The sequence below is a fragment of the Erythrolamprus reginae genome, chromosome 3 (assembly GCF_031021105.1).
Source record: "Erythrolamprus reginae isolate rEryReg1 chromosome 3, rEryReg1.hap1, whole genome shotgun sequence".
NCBI lineage: Eukaryota > Metazoa > Chordata > Lepidosauria > Squamata > Dipsadidae > Erythrolamprus > Erythrolamprus reginae.
Window position 1 is genome coordinate 98,871,685 of NC_091952.1, and position 27,065 is coordinate 98,898,749.

The 27,065-nt window shown below is 38.3% G+C and overlaps 1 protein-coding gene across 1 annotated transcript in view; it reads left to right on the top strand.

The window, feature by feature from the left end:
• The window catches only part of CACNA1E (calcium voltage-gated channel subunit alpha1 E), a 377,710-nt gene that overhangs the window by 325,270 nt on the left and 25,375 nt on the right, over positions 1 to 27,065 (top strand). Inside the window, exons 35-42 of the mRNA XM_070746282.1 lie at positions 1,966 to 2,031; positions 5,333 to 5,424; positions 7,082 to 7,247; positions 7,516 to 7,643; positions 18,236 to 18,332; positions 23,241 to 23,346; positions 23,979 to 24,086; positions 24,927 to 25,027. Coding sequence (XP_070602383.1) covers positions 1,966 to 2,031; positions 5,333 to 5,424; positions 7,082 to 7,247; positions 7,516 to 7,643; positions 18,236 to 18,332; positions 23,241 to 23,346; positions 23,979 to 24,086; positions 24,927 to 25,027 — 864 coding nt within the window. The remainder of the gene's footprint in view (positions 1 to 1,965; positions 2,032 to 5,332; positions 5,425 to 7,081; positions 7,248 to 7,515; positions 7,644 to 18,235; positions 18,333 to 23,240; positions 23,347 to 23,978; positions 24,087 to 24,926; positions 25,028 to 27,065) is intronic.

Consider the following 27,065-nt stretch of genomic DNA (forward strand, 5'->3'; position numbering starts at 1 on the left):
TTTCTTTCAACATCTTTCAGTGCAAATTGGGTGCTCTGGGGAAGAGCTCCATTTTCGCTACTCCACTGCATTCCCCTCCTGGCACTCTCCAAATATGCACCACGGAGACACACTAAAGCAGGTATTGGTAGTAATTTGAAAACAATTAGCCAATAATTTATTCCAAAATCCTCCCCCCACCCCCTCTTATCTTTCCAGTCTAACTTACAATTCTGGGATTTTCCCAATGGTTTCCTATTTAAGTAATATTTTTAATGGGGAAATTACAAGATTGGCTAAGGGCTTCCACTGTTGAGGATATCTTTTTCATACTTACTGATAGTTGTATGGGAGTAATATATTAAAGATTAAAGTCAACCAAATAATTAAGCTGCAAAGTTTAAAAGACTACTTGGAACAAGGAGACTGTGCACTTAGAACCAGGAAAATAGGCTCCATTTTTTTTAAAAAAAGACCAAACATAAGTTATTGTAATATATTACATACATACAATATAATTTTTACTAAGATAGTTAAAAGCTAGCTTAGTAAGCTACAATATTGTAACCACAAGAAATGATACTAAAAACAAAACATCATGGTTCACAATAACCAAAAATATGCCACAAGGAAAGGTTGATGGCAATCTTCCAGTCTTCAGAGAGAAGTAAATAATGCTCAGAACCACAAATAATAGTGAAACAAGCATGTGCTGATCAAATAAAGAATAGTCTGAACCATCATTATTGATAGAACTGAATTACTTGGTCTTTCTTTATATTTGTGCAGATTATTTTGCTTCTTCGTTGGTTATCTAACTTACTATTTCTTTCTCACTCCTGTTATACTCCTCTATCTCCTATATGTCTGGTTGCATCCTTCTTCGTATCTATTCAGCATCCTGCTTCCTATCAATTTATTTTATTCCTTCCTATATTTGGATGTTTTGCAGAATCAGTTCAAATTTATTATGCACAAGATGTAAAAACATCTAAACATCCGGGCAGAAGTGGATGAGGGCCTCACTGAGGCGTGCAAAATTTACTTGGACATATTCATAGAGCAGGGATTTTTTGAGAGATACAGTATTGGGTTCTTTAAATGCAGTAGAAGACCTGAAAGATCAGGTTGGGGATACATGGAGGAAAATCTATCCATATGGTTACTTAAGAGTTGGGAATGACTTGATGACACATAATCAGTCAAGGCCTACTTAAGGTTAGAAATACAATTATCCAATTTAATATTTTTTTTAGTTTTAGGTTTAGGTTTAAAAATAGGTTTAAAAATGAAAGGGATCCATACTGTCAAATTATAGTAATCATGAAAATTGTCAATCTGGAAGTGGCATAGGAGACCGCAGGTAAAGTATATTATTGTTTAATAACTCTTAAGTCTTACTTCCTCATATATAGCAGAAAAATATACTTAGTGCCTTAATCCCCTCTGTATTTTTATAGTTTTTATTACCTCCCATCATCACTTGCACGTTTGTTAAAGAAGCTGTAATTAAGTCACCTGTTACTCTGTTCTGTATTGGTGCCAATCTTTTTATTATCATTTTTTTATTATTTATTTTGTCCAATACACCATAATATACAATGAAGCTTATAAAGATATAGTAGAAAAGATATAGAAGATATAGGACAGGGGATGGAAGGCACTCTAGTGTGCTTATGTACGCCCCTTACTGACCTCTTAGGAATCTGGAGAGGTCAACCATGGACAGTCTAAGGGTAAAGTGTTGGGGGTTAAGGGATGATACTACAGAGTTCCACGCTTCAACAACTTGATTACTTTTCTTAAACTTAGCATCACAGCTTCACTTTGGTTCACAAGCCATTTAGTTAGTTTACACAGAGATTCTTATCTTCTCTGCACGGCTTATTTATTACTACTTTCAGTACATATGGATGTTACTGTTCTAAGCATATAAATACTATGCCTATAAATAATACAGTACTTTGTATGATTTGCCTTTTCTAGGCTCTCCCCTATGTCTGCCTTCTCATTGCAATGCTCTTCTTCATATATGCAATCATTGGAATGCAGGTAAGCAAAGAACTAAAAAGATCTAGGAGGGTGGGTTCACCCAACATAGAAATAACAAAACCTTGAGTCCTCCTCTTACATTAAGCTTAAGGTCCCATTTTCAGGCAGGAGGTCCATTAGTTCAGTTAATCATTAGTCAAGAATATCCAAGTACACAAGTTGGAGAAGGCTGAAGTAGGTTATTTATAATCTAACAACTATTGGCATCTGAAGAAAATAATATGTGATATCTTATATTCAGGAATATGAACTGTTACATTCCATGTTGATGTGTAACATGAGCCTACCAGTGTTCTTTCTAAAGAATCCACACTGGGAAGAAAAAAATGCAAGAATTATGAACCTTTTTTCCCTGCTTACAGTTCTCAGTTGTCAAATGGAAAAATTATGAACTAATTCAGTTTCCCTAACATTGCTCTCTTATGTTCAATGGATGTGTGTGTGTGTGTATGTATATGTGTGTGTGTGTGTGTATGTATATATATATATATACATATATACATATACACACACACACACACACACACACACACACACACACACACATATATTTGTTTTAGTAGATTTTCACCGGTACAGGTATGAAGGTCTTGGCATATTCGGGTTTCTTCCCGTGTAGAATTCAGAGATTTCTGGCGACATTTCGACGAGGTCCCACTTGTCATCTTCAGGCTGGTACGTCTGTCCTTGTTCTAGGACAATCACAGCGAGACCTGAGCTCCCTTCCCTGTATAAATACTGGTGGGTGGCTGCTGAGCCATCAAACCACACCCACTCACCAGTATTTATAGAGGGAAGGGAGCTCAGGTCTCGCTGTGTTCGCCCTAGAACAAGGACAAACGCACCAGCCTGAAGATGACGAGTGGGACCTCGTCGAAACGTCACCAGAAATCTCTGAATCCTACATGGGAAGAAACCCGAATATGCCAAGACCTTCATATATAGATTTACACACACACACACATATGTGTATATACATATACATAAACACTATAAAATATTTATTTTTATTCTTTATTTTTGATAGGTAGAAAAATACACCATCTTCTATTTGCTATATCTTATGTGCAACTACAGGAAATTTGGTATATGACATAGGGCAGAGGTCTCCAACCTTAGCAACTTTAAGACTTATGGACTTCAACTCCCACAATTCTGGGAGTTGAAGTTTTCAAGTCTTAAAGCTGCCAAGGTTGGAGACTCCTGACATAGGGATTAAAGTACTGGGTTAAGAACAAGAATATGCAAGTTCTCTTTCATCCTGAGATATGTTTGACTCAACCATACTGTCGTTCAGACCAACTCATCTGACATAATGATTACTGTGATGAAATATTGCAGTGATGTGTAGGAATGACTTTAGAAGATGAGAAAGAGCCACTGCCGTGGGAATGATCAGATAAATAACAGCTGAGCCCACAGAGCAAACATGGGCATGGCAAACACTTCAGAAGAGACAATCCCTAGTTTCTTGGGCTGTAAAGGCAATGGAGAGAAATATACTTTCGGTCTTGCAAGATTCTGTTAATATAACCTTACAATACCAATAATATTCGTAGCTCAGGGTTGAAATGAAAGATCCTTGGTGCCCTCTGATCTTCCTTGTTTTCTTGCAGACATTTCTTTACCCAAACTAGGTAACATCATCAGTGCTAGCCTTACCTTGCAATAAAGTAGAATTAATTTATCTGGGTCTGGGGTTCCTATCTGGAAATATAGAAATGAGTGTTCTATATGTTGGTTTGAACTGGGTGCGGTGTAAATCAAATTAATAAATGCAATACAGTGGTACCTCGAGATACGAGTTTAATTCGTTCCGGACCTGGGCTCTTAAGTCGAGCAGCTCTTATCTCGAATGACTTTTCCCCATAGGAATTAATGTAAATAATTTTAATTGGTTCCAGCCCTCAGAAAACTCACAAAGTTAGTCTAAATTATGCAGAAAGACATGTTTTTAATGAAGAAATGTACATGTACATATAAATGAATAATGAAGTTTCTTTCACTTAACTTGTAAACTTTCTTAAACTTTTAAATTTACATATGTTCAACTTCTCTGCCACCCAATCCTGTAGGACAGAGGTCCCCAACCCTTTTTGCACCAGGGACCGGCTTTAAGCGATCAAGAGAGGAATGGGTGAATGAATGGACGGAGGGTGGGAAGGAAGGAAGGAAAGAGGGAAGGGACAGGAACAGAGGAAGGAAGCAAGGAAACTTATGAAAGGGGAGAGTAAGAGAGGAATGAGTGAAGGGAGGGAGGGAGGGAAGAAGGTGGGAAGGAGAAAGAAAAGAAGAAATAGAGGAAGGGAAGGTAAAAGAGAGAAAGAAAAAGAGCAAGAAAGAAAGAAAGCAAGAAAGAAAGGGGGAAGGGACAGGAACAGAGGAAGGAAGCAAGGAAACTTATGAAAGGGGAGAGTAAGAGAGGAATGAGTGAAGGGAGGTAGGGAGGGAAGAAGGTGGGAAGGAGAAAGAAAAGAAGAAATAGAGGAAGGGAAGGTAAAAGAGAGAAAGAAAAAGAGCAAGAAAGAAAGAAAGAAAGGGGGAAGGGACAGGAACAGAGGAAGGAAGCAAGGAAACTTATGAAAGGGGAGAGTAAGAGAGGAATGAGTGAAGGGAGGGAGGGAGGGAAGAAGGTGGGAAGGAGAAAGAAAAGAAGAAATAGAGGAAGGGAAGGTAAAAGAGAGAAAGAAAAAGAGCAAGAAAGAAAGCTGCAAGCACCCCCCCGAGCCCCCCAGGCCGGCTGCAACCTTTTAAAACATGCGCGCCGCTTCGCAGCTGTCTCCTGAAGCCGAACGCGGAAGTTAGCGTTTGGCTTCAGGAGACAGCTCCTTGGCGCTTGTATCTCGAATTTGGGCTTGTAAGTAGAACAAAAATATCTCTCCCCTCCCAGCTCTTATCTCGAGTTGCTCTTAAGTAGAGCAGCTCTTATGTCGGGGTTCCACTGTATAACAGGTAATCTACTGCTAATTGTTCAACAATATCTATATGCTGACTATATACTGAATCCTTTACACTTGTTGGGATTCAATACAAATGTTATACAATGTCATTATCCAAGAAGAAAGTGAGATGAGTTGACATACTATAACCAGTTAATATTTTTCTACCAGTTAGTATTCTTCAAGATTTCAAAAAAATGGTTTATCCCAGCAGTATTTCCCCCCCTTGTGCTGGTATCTTTGGAAATATTAAAAAATGATCAGAGTATTGAACATTCTCTACCATCCACACACATTGTGGTGATTGCTATTTTTTTTGCCTTATGAAGTCAGAGATAATAATTTAATTTCTATGTTTTCAGGTGTTTGGGAACATCAAGTTAGATGAGGAAAGCCACATTAACCGCCACAACAATTTCCGCAGCTTCCTTGGTTCTCTGATGTTACTGTTTAGGTAAATTTACATTTATATTCACACAGGGATCCATTCACACTTTGATATAAAGCAAAGAATTGTCTCCCCTGAGATTTCAAAAGCTTCTGGTAATGAGCCAATACTCAGCTAGCTGGTTTTACACAGCTTGCTACAAACAAAAGACTAAAAGTCTCCTTTTTTACAGACTATTTAGTGGGCTTTAACTTAAGACTGAATTGTTTTCAGCTCAGTGGGCCACAACTTTTATTTTCTGTGACTCTTATTTTTTAATCTTTGTAAAGAACTTCCACGTTCTGAAGTCAGATAAAATTCCCTAATAGGCAGCTTAATTCCAAAGAGATTCATTAACAAAACTATTATCATTGTTCCAGTTTAATTATCTGGAAGATTACACAACAGCACCTCTTCCTTCCTTTAGTGCATCTACAATGTCATCATAATCTTTAAATTTGCTAAACCCTGTCATTGGAACCACCTTCTACCACATGAATCCCAGCGGCCGATAAGGTCACACAGAGTTGTTGTTTGGCGGGCCCCAGGGGAAGAGCCTTCTCTGTGGCGGCCCCGGCCCTCTGGAAACAACTCCCCCCGGAGATTAGAACGGACCCCACCCTCCTTGTCTTTTGCAAGTTACTCAAGACCCACCTATATCGCCAGACATGGGGGAAATAAGACATCTCCCCTAGGCTTTCTTATATTTTATGTTTGTATGGGCTGTATGGTTTTTAAATTGTTGGGGGTTTTTATATAATTTTATTATTAGATTTGTTCCATTGTTGTACTGTCTTTTATTACTGTTGTGAGCTGCCCCGAGTCTTCGGAGAGGGGTGGCATACAAATCTAATAAATTGAATTGAATTGAATTGAATTGCCAAAATGGAAATTAAACTTTCTTATTGGAATCCTCACTTTAGCTTCTCACTTGATGTAGAGGTCATAACTAGATCTGACTGGACTGAATCATAAAAGCCCTCAATGTTATACCTGAATTTCAATAAAATATAGCTGGATGTATATTCAGCTATATTTTAATGTACGATTAGCAAGAAGTCATATCACCTTTGGTAACCATGATAGGAATTAACCCTGACAGCCTCTCGATGTCATGGATAATTTCTGAATCATTTATTGGATTTCAAATGTAACTTAATTTAGGAATTTAATTAAGAAACTATCTGAAATGTATCTTTTGAAGTTATCTTAAATAATGTGTATTATGTAAATAGTGAGATAATTACTACTTTTTGAAGTTGCTGTCACCACCAGTCTGTTTGGCAATGACAGACCACTTCTACACTATTGCCAAGAAACCTACAGGGTCCAGATCACGGGTGTCATAATCATGGTCCACAGGCCAGATGCATGATGTGCTGGCCATGCCCATCCCCAGTTTAACAATGACATGACAGTGACATGAGTTTGACACCCCTTGTCCAGATGGTCACCAGGAGACAAGCTCAACTTAAAGAAAAAGTATACTTAGTATGATGTTTGTAGTAGATTTTGCAGAAGAGCATGCAAGACCTTAACTCAACTTATATTTTTTTTAAAAGCTCCTTAAAACACACTGAAGTCCAGTTTTAAAAGAGTTGTAGCTTAAACAGAGATTTTCTGAAAGTAAGAAGGATTTGTTGACCATGGTAAAAAACCACAAGATGGATTTGTTTTCTTGCAGAAGTGCTACAGGGGAAGCATGGCAGGAGATTATGCTTTCATGCCTGGAAGGGAAAGGTTGTGAGCCAGACACCACAGCAACATCTGGACAAAATGAGAATGAGAAGTGCGGCACAGAACTAGCATATGTCTACTTTGTCTCCTTCATCTTCTTCTGCTCCTTTTTGGTGAGTTCCTCTTTTCATTATTCTACATATTTATTTTTTGTATTGTTTTCACCAGATTGATTTAAAAGATGGCATGGTATTCTTTAGTATTTTTCATGGATCTGTTATGTTACAAGAAAAGCAGCTGTAAAAACAAGTAAGAATGTCACTATCGTGTGCAAAATTATATTGCAGCTCTCTTCTGTGCTTCCTTATTTGCTGATCTTTTACTTATAGATCTGTTTTGCTAACCTTTTCCCCTTATTATGCATTCTTCTTGGTTCCTTAGATGCTCAATCTCTTTGTGGCAGTCATTATGGACAATTTTGAATATCTGACTCGAGATTCTTCCATCTTGGGACCCCATCACCTTGATGAATTTGTTCGGATTTGGGCAGAGTATGATAGAGCTGCATGGTATGTAGGCGTATCTGAGTTTTTTAATATTCTTTACAAAACCTTTTTAGATGTGACATCCAAATCAAATAGAAGTAGAATGAAAACACCCTTCTTCATCCTGCGGTTTCTAGATGTTCTTATATAAAGGCTAAACAACCTAATTGTCTTACTTAAATTAAGAATTCAGCCAGTTTTTTAATTAAAAAGAAGTATATATCTTTTGTGAGTTTTTTATTCTATCATCACAGCTTTGCAAGTGCTCTTTTAAATAAGAGTAGCTGTGTACTTTTCATGACAATGAAATATTCTGTAGATTGCAGTTTTCTGGCAGCAAATGAGTTTTCCTATATCGACCATACAGACATACTTATGAACCATTGTGGAAATTGAGGTCTCATATATATGTAAAAAGAGGATTTTACACATGTATGTCCAGCATTAAATCCCCCACCCATTTAAAAAAAAAATTATACTATATTACATTTTTGTGCCTGCAACCTAAAATGTTTTAAGAAAAAAAATCTTCACAAATAATTTATGTCATGAGCGAATTGACCACCAAGTTATTGAAAACCTTCACTCATGCTACCCATAAGTACTATTCATACTTCAGGAATACTTTGGAGATATTGTTTTCTATTAAATATTCCTTGGGCCATTTCAATATAATGGCCTAATTCCAGAATTCCTAAACGATGGTCCTTAACCTGAAGTGGAACTGCCAATGGCAGTAATACCTTAGGATGGTTATCTTTTACAGATCTCTCATCTGAAAACTTAAAAGTTTATTTCTTATTATCTTTCTCCAGCTTGAATTAGCACTACCTGTCTACCTAATTGTCTATTGATATTTGTGTCAATATTCATGACTTCTCTGGAGTTATTGGAATCCTAGAAGTACATCAGATGGATATTATCAGCTTTACCTTAGGATATGAAAATTAAATGTATTGTTTTCTGTTAAGTCACTCTTCTAAATTAATGAAACCTCTTCCTTCTAAAAGATTTACATGATAAGTATGTTGGCCTTTAAGATGAGCACAGAGTTAACAGGGCTACTCTTCTGAACTTGTTTCTTCTGTTAGAAGCAGACGTTAATTTAGTAGCTCTGGCTTAATAACTCATCTGTAGCAAGGAAATTCATGTTATTTTCTTGAAAGGTCAAGAAATGTCAGTAGCTAAAAGCCATAGTGACTGGCAGTTCTGGCTACAGTCTCATAGAAGTGAAGAAAGCCAATTTGTGGCAAAATTATTTAGGACTTAAATAAGAACAACAGATTTTTCTAGTCATCTTATTTTCCCATTTTCCACTTCCTATAGTTATTTTTATAACTGGTCCATTAAAATTGTCTTATACTAAGGCTGTAGTTTTTCAAAATCATCCAATCCTGCTGTGGAAAAAAAATAGGATTATAAAAAAAAATTACTTTATCGCTGCATTAAAAAATAATACTTCCAATTCTGCCCAGAATACTGCTACAGTATAATTATCATTCTAAATTAAACTGATCATTCTAACTGTAAGAGTTTCACCTCCTGCCCTTCCACTGCTAGACTGTGGTGACCAAAATAAATTATCTCTGGCTGATACAACTAAACCTTGGTTTTCAGAAATGGAAAAAATAAACAAACCCTGGGATATCAAAAGGAGCCAATGTAGTCTAGTAATTAGTTTAGTTTAGTTTAGTTTAGTTTAGTTTAGTTTAGTTTAGTTTAGTTTAGTTTAGTTTAGTTTAGTTTAGTTTAGTTTAATCAGATTTGTTTGCCGCCCCTCTCCGCAGACTCGGGGCGGCTCACAGCAATAACAATACAATGTAAAACAAATCTAATATTTAAGTTAATTTAAAAAACACCACAAATTAAAACCAATCATACATACTAGCGTACCATGCATAAATTTTATAAGCCTAGGGGGAGGGAACATGTCAATTCCCCCATGCCTGACGACAGAGGTGGGTTTTAAGGAGCTTACGAAAGGCTAGGAGGGTGGGGGCAACTCTGATATCTGGGGGGAGTTGGTTCCAAAGGGTCGGGGCCGCCACAGAGAAGGCTCTTCCCCTGGGTCCCGCCAAACGACATGCTGTTGATATAGCTTTGGAGCACCTGTTTATCCTAGGTGCAATTGAACTCACAATACAGATTGATCACCACTCTGAAAAAAAGGACAAAGTGGGAAGACAGGAATTGAAGGGGGGGGGGGAACTGGCTTGAAACTTTGCATACAATAAGACACCATTTATCCACTTGATATGAAGAGTTGATTATGCAAAACCATTTATTCTGCTGTTTTTCTTTCATGGAATAAAATTTGGTAGAATGACTGCCTTTTATCATTCCATTATAAACCAGGCCATATGCTCCTTCTTGGTGATGGGGAATTCCTCCATGGGAACCTGGCAGAGGAAATAATAGCTATATCTTCAAAGGAGGTGGTTGTGCAGAGCCTTCCCTCAACCCCTTCCTAGAAAAAGAGCAATGCACACCTCTGGCGTTACCAGTTGCACACAGTTCTTCTTTCCCATTTCCTGACTGGGCCTATTAACTCACCTGTGCTTCCTTTCCAGTGGCAGGATCCTGTATAAGGATATGTACAAATTAGTACGGGTGATCTCGCCTCCTCTGGGCCTGGGAGAGAACTGCCCCTGCAGGGTGGCTTGCAAGGTTTGCCTCACAATCCCCAGCCACAACCTGGCAATAGGGACATCCCATTAAATCCTGCTCTCCTCCTCTCTCTTGTACTTCACACTGTTGTACTTCACAAGGGAATGTTGACTTGCTTTCCCTAGAGTTTAAAGAGATTCAAACCTTCTCAGAATCAGCAGCTGTTATAACCGGGAAATATCAAGGAATGGGTTTTAGGGCACAACTGAAATAACGTATTCATTCTCATCTTGAATGAGTAACTCAAGATTTATTTATTTATTTTTATTTATTTATTTTGTCCAATCCACAATGAGGGTTTTAGTGGGTATACAGTATTCCCTCACCTATCGCTGGTGTTACGTTCCAGACCTGGCTGCGATAGGTGAAATCCGCGATGGGGAATTTCTCCTCCTTCCCAGCTCTTTGTACAATCCCAAGCACACCGCCGCCGCCGCCAACCACTAAGCGCGCCTCCAAAGACTGCCTTCTCGGCACTGGCGAGGCGGGTTGAACGAGGGGACGGGCCTCCACCGGAGCTCAGTCCCCGCCCCGCTCATCATTTGCCCAGCCGCGGGCTGGTTGGCTTGTCCTGCCCTTCCAAACTTCTAAGCGCCGTATCTGTGCCAACGCTGACTTCAAAACCCGCGATGAAGTGAAGCCGTGGTGGGTGAAGCGCGATATAGCGAGGGACTACTGTATATCTACATACACATAGTAAAATACATGATGAAGGTTATAGGGGAGATACTCATAGTAAAATATATCTAAGAAATAATAGAAAAGAAGATATAGTAATAGAACATATCAATGAAAGAACAGAAGAAGAGATATAGGAATAGAAGAAAGGTATAGGAGATATAGGAGAGCAATAGGACAGGGGACGGAAGGCACTCTAGTGCACTTGTACTCGCCCCTTTCAGAGTGTCTCTTAATGCATAGAGAAGTCTTTGGAGCCACTGTTTCCTGCTTCACCTTCCAGGGCCTACATTTTTTCATTTGAAAGGATTATTGTATTTGGTTTTCACTAAAAGTAGGGAACAAAGAATTTAATTTTATTTTTTTTAAAAAAATCAAATCAGATATGGTAAGAAATGAACAAATCTCACCAGTTGTGCCCAGAGACTTAATTTTAAAGGTATTACCACTGTTGGGCATGGAAGATCCATTCATTCAGAATAACATTCTGCCTGTACAGTGTTCCCTCGCTTTTCGCGGGGGATGCGTTCCGAGACCTCCCGCGAAAGTCAAATTTCCGCGAAGTAGAGATGCGGAAGTAAATACACTATTTTTGGCTATGAACAGTATCACAAGCCTTCCCTTAACACTTTAAACCCCTAAATTGCAATTTTCCATTCCCTTAGCAACCATTCAGATTATTACTCACCATGTTTATTAAAGTTTATTAAAAAAAATTATTAAAGGCAGACGAAAGTTTGGCGATGACATATGACATCATCGGGTGGGAAAAACTGTGGTATAGGGAAAAAAACCGCAAAGTATTTTTTAATTAATATTTTTGAAAAACCGTGGTATAGACTTTCCGCGAAGTTCGAACCCACGAAAATCGAGGGAACACTGTACTTCAGAAATAGTGCAACTGGATTCAAGCATTTTAACTTATATAAAAAACCTATGCCAGAAAATGATACGGTGGGCAGGAATTCATGTGGCTATTTGGGTTTTAAACTTAATAAAGCCCATCCGTTAATGAGAAATTAGCAAGGAGAAAGCTAGAAGCAGCAAAATTACCTTTTCATTTTAGGAGTGAAAAATACTTTTGTATGGAAAAGTATTGTTTTCAGTACAGTCTGGTACTGTGCTCAGATATAAGTCTAGGGTTATATTGAGATCACTTCTAATAAAAAAAATAAGGCAAGTGTTTACATGAAGGCATTAATCTCCTACACCTATTTTGAGTGTTAATTTTGTACAACATATGGGTATACACAAAGAAATATAACTCTATGGAACTGATATTAAGAAAAAATAAACCTTAGTTATATCAAATGTAGTATATTCAAATACAGTGGTACCTCTACTTATGAACTTAATTTGTTCCGTGTCCAGGTTCTAAAGTAGAAAAGTTTGTAAGAAGAAGCAATTTTTCCCATAGGAATCAATGTAAAAGCAAATAATGTGTGCGACTGGGGAAACCAAAGGGAGGGTGGAGGCCCTGTTTCCTCCCAGGAGATTCCTAGAGAGGCCCCATAGAGGCTTCTCCCCGCCTTTTCTGGCCCTGTTTCCTCCCAGGAGATTCCTAGAGAGTCCCCACAGAGGTTTCTCCCTGCCTTTTCGGGTTACAGTTTTGGAGGCTCAGGTTTGTAAGTGGAAAATGGTTCTTGAGAAGAGGCAAAAAAAAATCTTGAATACCCGGTTCTTATCTAGAAAAGTTTATAAGTAGAGGCGTTCTTATGTAGAGGTACCACTGTACATGTATGTGTGTGTGTGTCAATAGATGGATGGATGGATGGATGGATGGATGGATGGATGGATGGATGGACGGACAGACAGACATAAGTATAGATATAGATATAGAGATATAGAGATAGAGATAGAGATATACACAGACACAGACACAAATTGTCCTAAAAATGCGAGTTCCAGATATAGTTATAGAAGAAGAAACAATAGACATCACAATCTCTGGAATGTTTAAAAATTAACAAATTACAGCTTTGTTTAATTAAATTAGCAATTCTTTCCTTCTTGTTGCTCTCCTTTTGTTTATCAGTACTGACAAGAGCCAAAGAAGGTTATGAAACACTGTCTTCTATTCATGACAAGATCATTTAGAATTCAGTTTACTAACAAATGTGTGCCAAATTCATAGGTGAATTTGATACCTACAACAATCTATTTTAAAAAGTTCCTTAGGTCATCCTTCATGATCCTTCATTGCTTGTTTACCCAAAGTTTCACCAAGAAAAACATTGTACAATCTCTAGATATTCAGATTACACACACAAAAAAAAACCCTTCCTCCCACTCTCATTCCAAGTAAAAGTTCTTGAAGCTGAATAGTTCCTAAAACTATTATATAATATATAGTTTCATCTCCCCCAGCCTCCTAAGGATCCATGAATATGTGCGAAAATTGCAATGTAAATCACTCTGAATTTCTGGATCTTAAACACTTTTGAACTTTTCATAGCCATAGATGAGATGTTGCCCTTTTGAATTATATTTGTTCAGTTTTGCTTTAGAAAGGATTAAAACATACTAATTATCTTCCATAGTGAACACCACAAGCAGCAGTGAACATACCCACTGAGAATCTTCCAAATTAACTTCGGAAATAGAGAACTGTCCCTATTTCTCAGTAATAGCATAGCATAATTAAGGAACCATGAGCAAATTAAGTTCACATAGTCTTTTGCCTCTCCAACAGTGTTTGGGTTTTTTCCTCCTAACTTCACACTGACTTGCAAAAAAGAAAAGTTTCCTAAATTTGATTACTTGCCCAGATAAATCAAGACAACTGAAGGTTTTTGGACAATTTACATATTTACAACAGCACGAAGCTTAAAACTTCAGCCTGATGATGGTGAATGTGATTTCACCGAAACGTCGCATAGACACTCAAAATATTACACGGGGCAAAACCCGAACTCAGAACAATATATATATATATATATATATATATATATATATATATATATATATATGTGTGTGTGTGTGTGTGTGTGTGTGTGTGTGTGTGTGTGTGTGTGTATATATATATGTATATATATATATATATATATATATATATATATATATATATATATATACATACATATATATATGTCACATGTTTTTTTGCTGAATTTGAAAATTAAGAGAGACTAAGATAGATCTATTTCGGCCTTATTTTGGCCTCATCGGCTAGCCATACCCCTCACTGGGACTTGAACCTGCAACCTTTGCCTTGTAAGACAGAGAATTAACCTCTAGGCTACAGTATCCAATCCCTTCAGCTCTGCACCAAGGAAGGGTTACATATTTTTGTGTCGAATCACCCTGGTATATTGAAGGAACACCACAGCTCCTTTTTTGCCTCTCGGCCCAACCCAGGACCATTTCCAAGGCTGTTAATTTTATTGATAGCCAACAATTCTAATCTGTATGTGTCACATGTTTTTTTGCTGAATTTGAAAATTAAAGGAGATTAGGATAGATCTATTTCGACCTTATTTTGGCCTCATCAGCTAGCCATACCCTCACTGGGATTTGAACCAGCAACCTTTGTCTTGTAAGACAGAGAATTAACCTCTAGGCTACAGTATCCAATCCCTTCAGCTCTGCACCAGGGAAGGGTTACATATTTTTGTGTCAAATCACTCTGGTGTATTGAAGGAACATCACAGCTCCTTTTTTGCCTCTCGGCCCAATATATATATAATTAGTTATCATTATGATTACTTTGACAGAAATATTAATTAGAACACACTGAAATATTAACTACTAGATTTACGTCTCATGCTGATTTAATATTTCTAATTGTGCTATGTTGATTAAGCTATGCCATATTATAATTAACAAGTTGTTTGTCCTTTTATAATATGTTAAAGAGTAATGTCGAAAGATTCTAGGTAAATGAAAATCTACCAACATCTTTACTTAGGAAAAGCATATTATTTGATTCCGAGAACTAGCTGGCTTTCTGATGTATCAAACATTTCCTCAATTTATTTTTTTTTAATTTAATTTTATGATACTATTTGTATGTCACCCATTCCCAAAGGCTCTGGGAGGCTAACAATTAATATTTAAAATTATCTATGTCTATAAGCCACCTACATATCAAGCAATTTGCAAATATTGTTTTTAAACTTTTGCCTGTGTAAAAGGCAGTCAGGCAAATTAGCTTGAAAGAGAATCCCTAATGATAGGGATTAGGTGGAAAAGTCACTCCAGGGAGCCTTGCTGTGGATTTGCTCCCCCATTCAGATTTCCCCTTTTTCATATTATTAGTGGCTAAACTATATTTGTGTAAACTATTGGTTAAAACAATTGTGCTAATAATTTATATGATTATGACTCCTGCTTAATATACCTAAAATTCACAATTTGAATAGATACAGAATTAACTCCATTGACATGATAATTATATTCTTTTAATATTATACATTTATATTTAGTTTTTAGTATTTTTGTCTGCTATTGAAAAGCTTATTTAGTTCAAGTTTAATCCATAGCACATTAACCTTTGTTCAGTAAGTTAAAACTGATCTGTTTTATAAACCTTTCTGATGCTTAAAAATATTTAAAAATGCAGAAAAAGAAAATAAAGGAAAGATATAAACATAGGAAAAGGAGGTATAATTTATGCTAACAACTTATTACTATATTTTATAACACTGTGCAACCAAAATCCTCTTCATTCCATACTTTACCCCATTCTCTATAATCCTATCTCTCCAGTCTCATTTCATCATATTCATCATCAAGGGTTATCAGATATAACATAATTATTATAAACTGTATCTGTTACACCCAATTTGAATTCTTCCTTTCCATTTAAACAGATCTGCCCTTTCCCCTCTCTTCAAATAATCAAACTCCAGACTTATTATAATTAAACATTCTCAGAAATAACCACCACCACCTAGTTCCAATCAAAAAACAATTAAATGACAGCTGAAATAGCAACCCGTTATTTTAACCTAGATCACATAAACCAATTCTGTATTCTGTCTTGTTTTTCCCAACAGTCTTTCAATTCCTCACAGAAAGGTCTAATATCTGCCTTTTTATACTATCTTTGTCTCTTCTTTTAAAATTCTTCTCATCATTTTTGATCGCCCCCTTTGTAATTCTACTCTAGCAACTTCAGCATTTTCCTTCTGTAAATCCAGTATTGCAAAATAATCCACATTGCTCCTCTGATTTATAGTTTATATATAGTTTTTAATTTTTCAATTGTTTGACTTCATTTGTAAATCTATTATCATCATGTCTTTCTTGTAAGCTGTAATTTTTAAATCCAACTGTAAGTTAATTTTAGTTTTGAGGCAGACCATATGATTAGAGACAGAGTTTTTAAAGCTTTTTTCTTTCTTTTGTGCAAGCCATACCCATTTTCACATTTTTTAAAATTTATACTCTGCTCTTCTGTTTCTTAAAGACGTTACTACATGATCTCTTGGCTATGATTTGTTTCATGCTTCTCTAGAAAATTATATACAACTCTTGTTTTAAAATGTTTCACTACAAAAAATACCAAAATTACAATGGACAGAAAAAAAATAAAAATTCAAATTCAATTGTGAAGAGATATAGTTTGGAGACATTTTAAGAGCAATTTTTCTGGAGTAAAAAGCAGCTCAATCAGACTTTCCTCATGTAGTTTATTGTCAAACAATATATTTTAATACATTTTAATAGCTGCATACAAGCCAATTTTACTGCATTTAAGAAAAGACCAACCTAGAAATGTTAAGAAAAGATCGAAGGAACTAATAAGAAGTGGACAGTTGTTAGTTGAATGGAAAACACATTAAGTTATTACACATTTTGTCAAAAATAGGAACAATTAAATACCAAACTTATTGCTTTAACAGTGACACCTCTCTGTTAGGGAGTCTTAAAAGTGATACAAGAGCTGAACAAATAATAAACAAAGATCTTTCACCTAAAAAGAGCTGCAAAAACATCCGATACTGTTTAATAACCAGTAGATGACATCAGAAATTATTTTCGCTGGAACTCATGCAAGTCTTTTCTTTCCTTACATCAACTTTGTATATTGTGTTTCCAGCAGTGGACTACGAGCTAGAACACTAAATTGCGCTTGCTGCCGTGACTTGTAAGTTCTTGTGGGACCAGTGCGATTTTTCTGCTGCACCTGTGGAGGTAGCAAAATTGCACCCATATTTCAGCGAGGTTTTATCTGTGGCCCCGTGCGCGATTTTGCTACCTCCACAGGTGCAGCAGCAAAATTGTGTTGGTCCTGCAAGAACTTACAAGCTGCGATGCTGAGTGCAATTTAGCGTTCCAGCTCGTAGCCCACTGCTGTGTGTTTCCCTTTTTAGAAGGAATAGAGGATTTTACCCTTTATCCTTTTCCACAATATTCCCCACACTTAGAATAAGGATTCACAATGACGTTTCTAAGGCAAGAGACTAAGATTTTAATCTGAGCTCCTTTTATGCTGAGTAAAGGGCTGATTACAGAACCTGAAACTCACAAAACAGGGAATACCAACCAATCTAACTGAAGCCTTAAGGAAAAACAGCTGCCTCTGTCAAGACTCTTTAAACTCCAACTAGGTGAAACTTGAATTCGCATGTGAAAGGAAATGGGAGGAGGGCTGGAGAGCATTGCATGTTGAGTTTTTCTTCCCGTATTTTCTTTTCTTATACACTTGGCATGCATTTGCACCAGTGCATGGTGGGAACATGCTCCATCCTATCTCTAGATGGAAGCAAACAGACACATTCCTTCGAGAAGTGACCACCGTGGACTTCCCTCCTATGCAAGATACCGCTTTCTTCTTGCATGGACACAGCCAGAGAGGGAGGACATGCCACTTCACTGAGGGATGCACCACCATATTCCAAACAACACCTTTTGTGCATCTTGATTTATAACACTTACACACAAGCCCTGGAAATTACAAGGGTCATGTACTGCAGTTGAAAAGAACTGGCTGGAAAAACAAAAACAAAAAACTATCCACAGAGAAATGGAAAGGCAGGCACTTTTGTTTTGGTATCATTCCTGGGTCTGTGTGAGGGGTGCTATAAATCCCACATCAGCACAAGCTGTCATGTATGATTTGCATTGATTAATGGGTTTCCTGTTCTTTTCCTGTTTGTCTTTTTTGTTTGTTTGTTTGTTTTTGTTCTCTCTCTTCCGTTTCCTACATTCTGGTTTATTTGGGTCTTTTACCTCTGGGAATGCCTTTTTCTTTTCTTTTTCTGCATCTTGCTCCCTCCCCCTCCCCATTTCCTTTATCCTCTCTCCTCCTCCTTGCACATGAGCAGTGGCCGCATCCATTACACTGAGATGTATGAAATGCTGACTCTCATGTCCCCACCACTAGGCCTCGGGAAGAGATGTCCCTCCAAAGTTGCTTATAAGGTAGAACAACCCTTCTTTCCTTTACGGGCTTCTGGTTAGCAAGAAGTGGGAAACGGATAATGGGAAGGGGTGGCGGGAGATAAAGGAAGTGTTCCATTATTTCTCTGATTTCAGATTGTGTTGCTAGCTTAATATGAATTGTTGATATGTTTCCATTCCTTATAACCCTGTTTGCAATAGCATTATAAAGGAAAAAGGCCTGTGGATCAGTGCAGATATTGTTGAAAGTTAGTTTTTGTACAGGCACACAACAAACATTGCGAGGGTAGATCCAAGAGAAACAGGATTGGTAGCTGTAATTATTTATTAGATTTTTATTAGATTTGTATGCCGCCCCTCTCCGTAGACTAATGTAAGATAACGAATGCTCAAGAATTTATTTTTGCACTGAATAGTATGATTGATAGGACATCTGTTCAGTTATTCTTATTGTCCGCAAAAAGTATGCAGAATAAGATTCAACAGGTCTTTGTTTAGCATTAGAGCAAATGTTGTTTATGCATTCAGATGTGGTTTCCATCCAACTACTTCAGTGGGAATGTTCCAGACAACAATATAATCCTCTCTGAAGCCATTTAGATAAGACATTTTTGGGTAGTAGGGCTAAGGTTCAAATATAAGGCAGTTTATACCAATATGATTAACTCTATTAAAGAAAGTGCTCCTTATCAATATAATTTACACACTTAAAGCTACAAATGTATCTGGGAATATGCCCCGTGTTTTATTTCTGACTAGGCAGAGTCCCTTCAACAGTACTCTGGAGTTTGTTTGAAATGGAAAGTTGATAGCTACATGAGTACATTTATATTAATAACTGATTGTATATTTGAATGTAATTATCCTGGGCTGCCTGTTTTTAGGAATCCAACCCCCTCACGCTACTTAAAGGCCAAATGTGGCTTTTAGACCAAATATGATACCATATTTTTAATATGTGAGATATATATAAAGTCTGAATTTAGCAAAGATTTTGGAACTACAAAGAAAATGAGAAGCTACTGTAAAAACTGCAACTTCTTCTCATTGAAGAAGGGTTGCTCTGACAGCCTGGAAGTGATACCCCTGAAGCTGAGCTGGAGCAGATGATAAGCTGTTTTGTGACTAGTGTGATATAACTGCACCCAATAGGTCTAGCAGGTTCAAAGTAATCTGCAGAACAGGTTCTTGCTAGGTGTCTCATTATAGAAAGTGAGAGAATGGAGGGGGAAATGTGTCCAGCTCTATTCTGTAAAAGGTAGTAGCCTGAAAATATTGGGGCTTCTGCCTGAGGATCCTGTGCTATTATCACAGTATTCATAAAGTATTGAGGGGCTGAATTAATTTATTCCCAACTCAGAGATAAATATGTAATGGAAGCTGCTAGGATTCTCTCTCTCTCTCTCTCTCTCTCTCTCACTCTCTCTCTCTCTCTCTCTTACACACACACACACACACACACACACACACACACACACACACATTTTTGTTGTTTGGAGATGCTGTGGCTGCATTTCTGTTGGGATATAACTGTTCTTCCTGACTCCTGAGCTTCAGAACCTGTAGCAGAAATATTAGTCTGAGGTCTAGTTAACTGGGAAGAGTTTTGCTGGTTTGGTCTTCAGGATTTGGTATGCCACATTATTGATGTTTAGCTGGTTTGGCTTATCTCTGCCTTTTGTATAAAATGCAAAAAGGGCTTGAGGATAGTTTATAGTTATAGTTTATAGTTTATTAGATTTGTATGCCGCCCTTCTCCGAAGACTCGGGGCGGCTCACAGCATAACAGCAATACAATACATTACAAATCCAATAATAAAAATTAAATCAATTTAAGAAAGCATTAATAACATAATAAAATCCCTAACTATGCAATCATACACATTCAACCTAAACTAACATACAGGAAGGCCAAAAACATAATAAAAAGGGGGGGGGAAAGATGGTAATTATCCCCACGCTTGGTGACAAAAGTGGGTCTTCAGCCTTTTACGGAAGGCGAGGGGGGTGGGGGCTGTTTGAATCTCTGGAGGGGTCCCGCCAACCGACATTGTTTGGTCGATGGGACCCGGAAAAGGCCAACTCTGTGGGACCTAATCAGCCTATGGGATTCGTGCGGCAGGAGGTGGTCTCAGAGATATTCTGGTCCGATGCCATGTAGGGCTTTAAAGGTCATAACCAACACTTTGAATTGTGACTGGAAACTGATTGGCAGCCAGTGCAGGCCGTGGAATGTTGGTGAAATGTGGGCAGATCTTGGAAGCCCCACAATGGCTCTCATGGCTGCGTTCTGCACGATCTGAAGTTTCTGAACACTCTTCAAAGGTAGCCCCATGTAGAGAGCATTGCAGTAGTCGAACCTCGAGGTGATGAGGGCATGATTGACTGTAAGCAGTGACTCCTGGTCCAAATAGGACCGCAACTGGTGCACCAGGCGAACCTGGGCAAACGCCCTCCTCACCACAGCTGAAAAATGGTGCTCTAATGTTAGCTATGGATCGAGGAGGACGCCCAAGTTGTGAACCATCTCTGAGGGGGTCAATAATTCCCCCCCCTCCCAGGGTAATGGATGGAAAGATGGAATTGGGAGGCAGGGTTGAGTTTGAGCCTGTTGATACCCATCCAGACCCTCACATCCTCCAGGCACCAGCACATCACTTCCAGGATGTGGTAATGATGTACATTCCCTCTCATGATTTCAAGTCAGCAGAAAGGAAGCTAGCCATGGTTCACCTCCAAAGAGCTCCTAGGTGTTTGGAGTGTAAATGGGGGTGGATGGCGAAGTGATAGCCAGATTTCAGTAGCATTTGCATCATGAAAGCAAAGCAACTCTATGGAAGAAGAAGGTTAAAAAAGTAAAGAGGACTGTGATTGAAACTGTGTCCCCTTTTGATACAGGTAGTCTTATGACTATACTTTCTGTGATTATACGACATTATAATGGCACTGAACAAAGGCACTTATAACCTGTACCCAAAGTTATGGCTGATCTCAGAGTCACAAGATCTGGCCACATGATAATCAACCCACTCTTAAAAACAATTGTAGAGATGCTGCAGTTCACCTCACTCACTTATTCCCCCCATTCCTGCCCACTGGATCTCTTGAGCTCACCTCAAACCCAGCTGGGTCCCCTTAGGCCTTGGGCCTGATTTCTGCTGCACTTGGCCTCACATCCTTGACTTCCCTCCCATTCCTCACTCCATTTACCTCTTCTGAAGAAAACCAGTGCGTCACATGGCCTTCCTATTCAGAATTGTGAGAATTGCAGCTACTATCAAAATGGCCCAGATTCCGAGATGGCATGAAGAGGCCTCTGTGTAGGAAGGCCATGTGGCATATTGGCTATTTCTCTTTCCAAAATATTACATATACTTTTTTGAAGATTGTCTTTCAGGAAAAGAAAAAGAAGCCAATGTGCCACACAGCCTTCCTCCTCTGTTTGATGCCATTCTGGAAGCAGATATCATTTGGGGAATGGCCAGAATTGGTCAATGGCAAGAATTGCAGCCACTTCCAAAATTGTACCTGCTTCCATGTGGTTTCTGTATAGAAAGGCCACTTGGCCCAGCACTGCTTCTCCTTGGGAAAGGTAATCTTTGAAAAAGGCAAATGAAATTAGGTGTACAGTAATGGGAAAAGGAGGAGGCCCTGTGGTGTGCAACCTAGAAGGTTGGGAAGCTGTGTAATGGGTGGGGAAAGCCAAATGTGATCTGGGGAAGGGCTGCTGTATGGACCTGCACCAGGCTTCCCAGAGACTCCCCCACCTCCTGAGGCAATTCATGCTCTGCTTAATGACCCAGTTAATTAACAACCATGATGGCGAAAGCTGGGATTCTGATCCTTAGGTGAGGGGATCAGATGGGTGCCTAAGTTAATAACCGCCATGATTTACCACAATAATTCCAGGCTTATTTGTGGTTCTAAATTGAGTACTACCTGTATATAAAAGGGGTTTTTGATTATGCACCTATCATCTTCACTTTTTTGACTCCATTTCCTAAAGTTCTCGCATGAAAGTTCTGGTTCAAATGCTTTAAAAAACAGGATTGCAAACCCTGCCTCTCTAAATCGTTATTTCAGATTGTCTGTTTACTGCATCATCCACAATTTTAGCTGAGGGAAACTTATGTTCACCTTTGTGCGTGCCGCAGTGGTACCATTTAGCTTATGAATTATAACCTCCCCCACTTTTTTAAAAAGATCCTGTACACATGGAAGCAAATGTATTCCATGAATCTTAATCTCACTAACCCCATTTTATGATAGATCTGGAAATCTCAAGAAAGAGGGTGGTTGGTGTGATGGGAAGAATAGCATAAGAATTGAAAAGGTAATACATACACTCTGAGAAGTGGATTTGGCCATTTTGTTTTCCCTGTCGAGGGTTAAAGGAGCATGACCCACTCACTCCCACATGACTCATCAATTTCTCTTCATTTTCACTTTCTCTCCTCCCTCTTCAACTTCAGATAAAATGGAACCATTGCATGGGCAATCATTTGCTGCCAACAAGACCTCTTTTGAAGAAAACTCAAAAAGGGGGCGCCAGGATCTAGAGTTCTGAGCTTAATGAGTAAAAGAAAAATTGTTCTAAACGGGAGACGCAGAAGTAAAGTACCGCTGCTTCTCCTTTTAACGGAATCAGAGAGTTTGGATTCCTTTCCCAAAATCACAGAATGTAATCGGTCATCTTGTCCGTCTTGCTCCAAGTCAATAAAAGAACACATTTCCTTGGCAAGGTGAATAAAAAAGGGCAAAAGACCATGCTGAAGGGAATGAGATAAGTTGGAAGAGACGGGGGCAATCCTTGCCCTCCTTTTTGGCTGTTCTAGTTTATGCATTTTAAGCATTTTCCTTGTGTCTCCCTGATACAGTTTTCCAAACTGTTTTCTGCCTGATTCCCTTCTCCCCACCTGTTTTGTGCAGAGACTGGTCCTGATGAACATGCCAGTGGCTGAAGACAATACAGTGCATTTCACTTCCACCTTGATGGCATTAATTAGAACAGCTCTTGATATTAAGATCGCAAAAGGTAAATGGGAATGTACGGAAACTAAAATAGCCAAGAGTTAGAAATTTACTTTTTTTTTGGAGGGGTGTGTGTGGACAACTTCCCAAAATCAGTTAATTTATAATCTACATAGACCTCATGACTCAGAATAATCTGATTTTCTAAGAATAGTTTCAGATCTATTTTTTTTCCCCAGTCATGGAAGAAAATGCTGCTAAATTATCTCTGCTAGTATGGTGATGAAATAAGAAATGAAATAGGAAATTTCAGAAATTTATTAATTGTGCAATGGGAATTTATTGTCTGACATCATCAACATTTTTCAGAGGAGAATGTGAAATAATGAAGAATTAATGTGTGCATACATATATTATAAATATCTCATCTGGTTTGCAAGGGTAATACTGATGAGGAGTACTGGTTTGGATACTTTGCTAAATTTAAGTCTTGTTGGTATCCTCCGGCACCTTACAGATTTGGCTCTTGGTAGCCAATTGGAATTAAAGAAGGGTTCTTATTTCTGGTGTCATTAAGCTTAGAAGATGGGAAACAAAATGGATAAATAATGAGTCTAGCTCCCTTGTTTTCTTTTTTCTCTTTCCTTCTCTTTCTCTCCACTTTGTTTAGAGTTCTTTTGATCTGCTCCCTTATAGGTGGTGCAGACTGGCAACAGTTTGACTCTGAGCTCCAGAAGGAGATACTGACCATTTGGCCTCACCTTTCTCAAAAGATGCTAGATCTATTGGTGCCCATGCCGAAAAGTAAGTTATTGTTTAGGACTTAGGGCTGCCAAGTGACATTCAGAAAAATAAAAGAAGCAAGTCTCGTATACATTTTTAACAAAGAGAAGGAATTTAATATAAGCAAATTTCTTGGGCTAATCCAGTGAAGGGCTACCAAAATTTTTACTACCACATTGTGGGCGTGGGTTAAGCATTTTCTTTCAATATCTTTCAGTGCAAATCGGGTGTTCTCGGGTGAAGCTCCATTTTCACTACCCCACTGTGTTCTCCCCCATCTGGGCAGTAGCCCGCCCCTAGGCTAATCTAATTAGAGCCATGGTGGCACAGTGATTAGAATGCAGTATTGCAGAATACATCTGCTGACTGCCGGCTGCTTACAATTTGGCAGTTCAATCTTACCAGGCTCAAGATTGACTCAGCCTTCCATTCTTCCGAGGTCGATAGAATGAGGACCCAGATTGATGGGGCCATATGCTGACTCTGTAAACCTGTTAGAGATTGGCCATAAAGCACTGTGAAGTGGCATTTAAGTCTACGTGCTATTACTATTGCTCATTTATACTTCTAGCTTACTCTATATAGAGACCTAAAGTAGGAAATCATACATGAAAATAGAAATGCATCCACATGTAATGCTCAGGCATATCACCCCTTTCACAATTCTATTCTATTCTAAAACTATTCTGATATTAGGATCAAATATTAACCTTTAAAAAACATCTATGCAGACATAAAGGCATCATTATGTGCTCTTTCCTGACCCACAGATATGCAAGACCATATATCCCTGATTCCAGTTCTCTTAGGTAGAGCCATGGGTTCTGTTTTGGTTAATATGGTTATATCTTTTACTTCCAGCTACAGACCTGGCCGTTGGAAAAATCTATGCAGCTATGATGATAATGGACTATTATAAGCAGAGCAAAGCTAAAAAGCAAAGACAGCAGCTGGAAGAACAGGTACAGTTCTGGCAGAGGAAGAATATAATTGATCTTGTTTTGGTGTGGCTTAAAATCCAGCCTTTCAGTTTTTCTGGCGATAGATTTGTATGGAAAGCATTAATAGAGGATGTGGTAAGTTATTTGCATAAGAATATACAGATATATCTTGCAGCCTATGTTGCATGTAATACACTAAATAAATTATACATTCTGCTGCAGCTTCTGTAATGCAGCCAATAAGAATCATTGTAGTAAGATAGAAGACTGTACATATTTTTGTAAAAAGGAAAATGCAATGGCAGGATTCCTAATCTACAGTAACTGTTCTCCCTTCCCACAATTTTATGCATTCTTTGAGTTCTTTTTATAAGAGTCTGTAAAATATGTGTATCCTTAACTTCCCTAAGACCCTTTGCATACCATCAGCTGTGACTTCCTTAGCTATCTAGACTCTAGAGTATTTATTTGTTGCTGCTATGCAAATATTCTCCCTTCCCTTCTTTGAGATGGCCAGAGCTTGCTTGCAGGTTGCAGTAGGGAAGCAATATATTGGAACTTCATCCCTTCATTATTTTCTCCCTCACCCACAATGCTATTGAAGTGAGATGAAAAGTACACAAACCAACCAACAGCAAGCCCCTGTCCATACAAAGCCATTATATCAAGAAGCAGCCATGCAAAGCAGCAGGGAGGCAACAGGGAAAGTTGACAAAGTACCACAGAGCTTCAGTTCGGGAGGGATGATAAAAGCTGAGATGAAGTGAAAATTTCCAGCAATGGAAGCCACCAGGGAGTTCTAGAGGAAATGCTGAAAATCTGCTTTTGCATTGTCACTTCTGGAGGAATGGCACAGGTCTCAGAACAGAACAGCCCTTGCATGTGGAAGGATTCTAAACATGGATTATATTAAATAAATATACAGCACATATGCAAAGCAATTATTTGAGTATAGAGAAAATGATTCGGGAGATGTGGGGAAAATGGAGGATGAAGCTATGCTATGTAATAAATTTTCATAAGGAAAGTAATTGGAGTGATTTGTATTTGCTATCCCAGCAGTCTCATTTAGCTTACATAAAATTATAGGCAGTTTCAGTATTATTTTCCTTTTCTTTGGGAGTAGACTTTCCAAACCTATTGTCCTCTAAATGTGTTAGAGCAGTGCTCACCAACTGGTGGTCCATGAGAAAATTTTGGTGGTCCACAGAAAAATTATTTGCATTTTTATATTGCACTAAATCAGGAGTCCCCAAACTTGGCAACTTTAAGACTTGGGGACTTCAAAACCCAGAATTCTCCAGCCAGCATAGCTTCCATGGCTGGAGAATTCTGGAAGTTGAAGTCCCCAAGTCTTAAGTTGCCAAGTTGGAAGACCCCTGCACTAAATACTATTTATCTTTTTTTAAAAAAAATTCATATTAGTGGTCCACAAGATTTAAAATTGTGGATTTAGTGGTCCTTGACATCTGAAAAGTTGGTGATCCCAGAGTTAGAGTATAATCCTCATCACATCTAGTCATTATAGACACTGTTGTACATATTCTTGATCAGTTGGAGGATGATGAAGATATTGAGGATTCAGATTCAGATAGTGTTTATGAAGTAGTGGGGGGCCCGGGGTTACAGGTAGTAGAACAGGTGGGAGGCCAGCCACAGGATGGGGCTATGAGTTCAGGATCTAGTGAGGGAGAATCAGACGCGTGCTGGGTTAATCCTAAATTCAGAAGGATTCAGAAACGTAGAGAGCAAAGGTCTGGAAGAAGATATTAAGGAGAGGAATGGGTTAAATATTGTAGTGAGGTATTTGGCACGTCAGGGGGCTAGTGGAGAAGAAGGATGGAGTTTCAACGTTGCTGAAAAGAAATATGGAGGTGTTTTCGCCACGTTAAAGTAAGCCAAGTATTTTGTATTGGTATTTAGTCAGTGCTGCTGTCTTTTTTAAAGCTATGTAGTTAGGAAATAAATCTTGTCTAAGTGAAGCAGCAAAAGGAATGTGAGTAATGCGGCTAAGAGAGAGATAACGGACCGAGTGATGTCTGCAATGTGTTGAAAATAC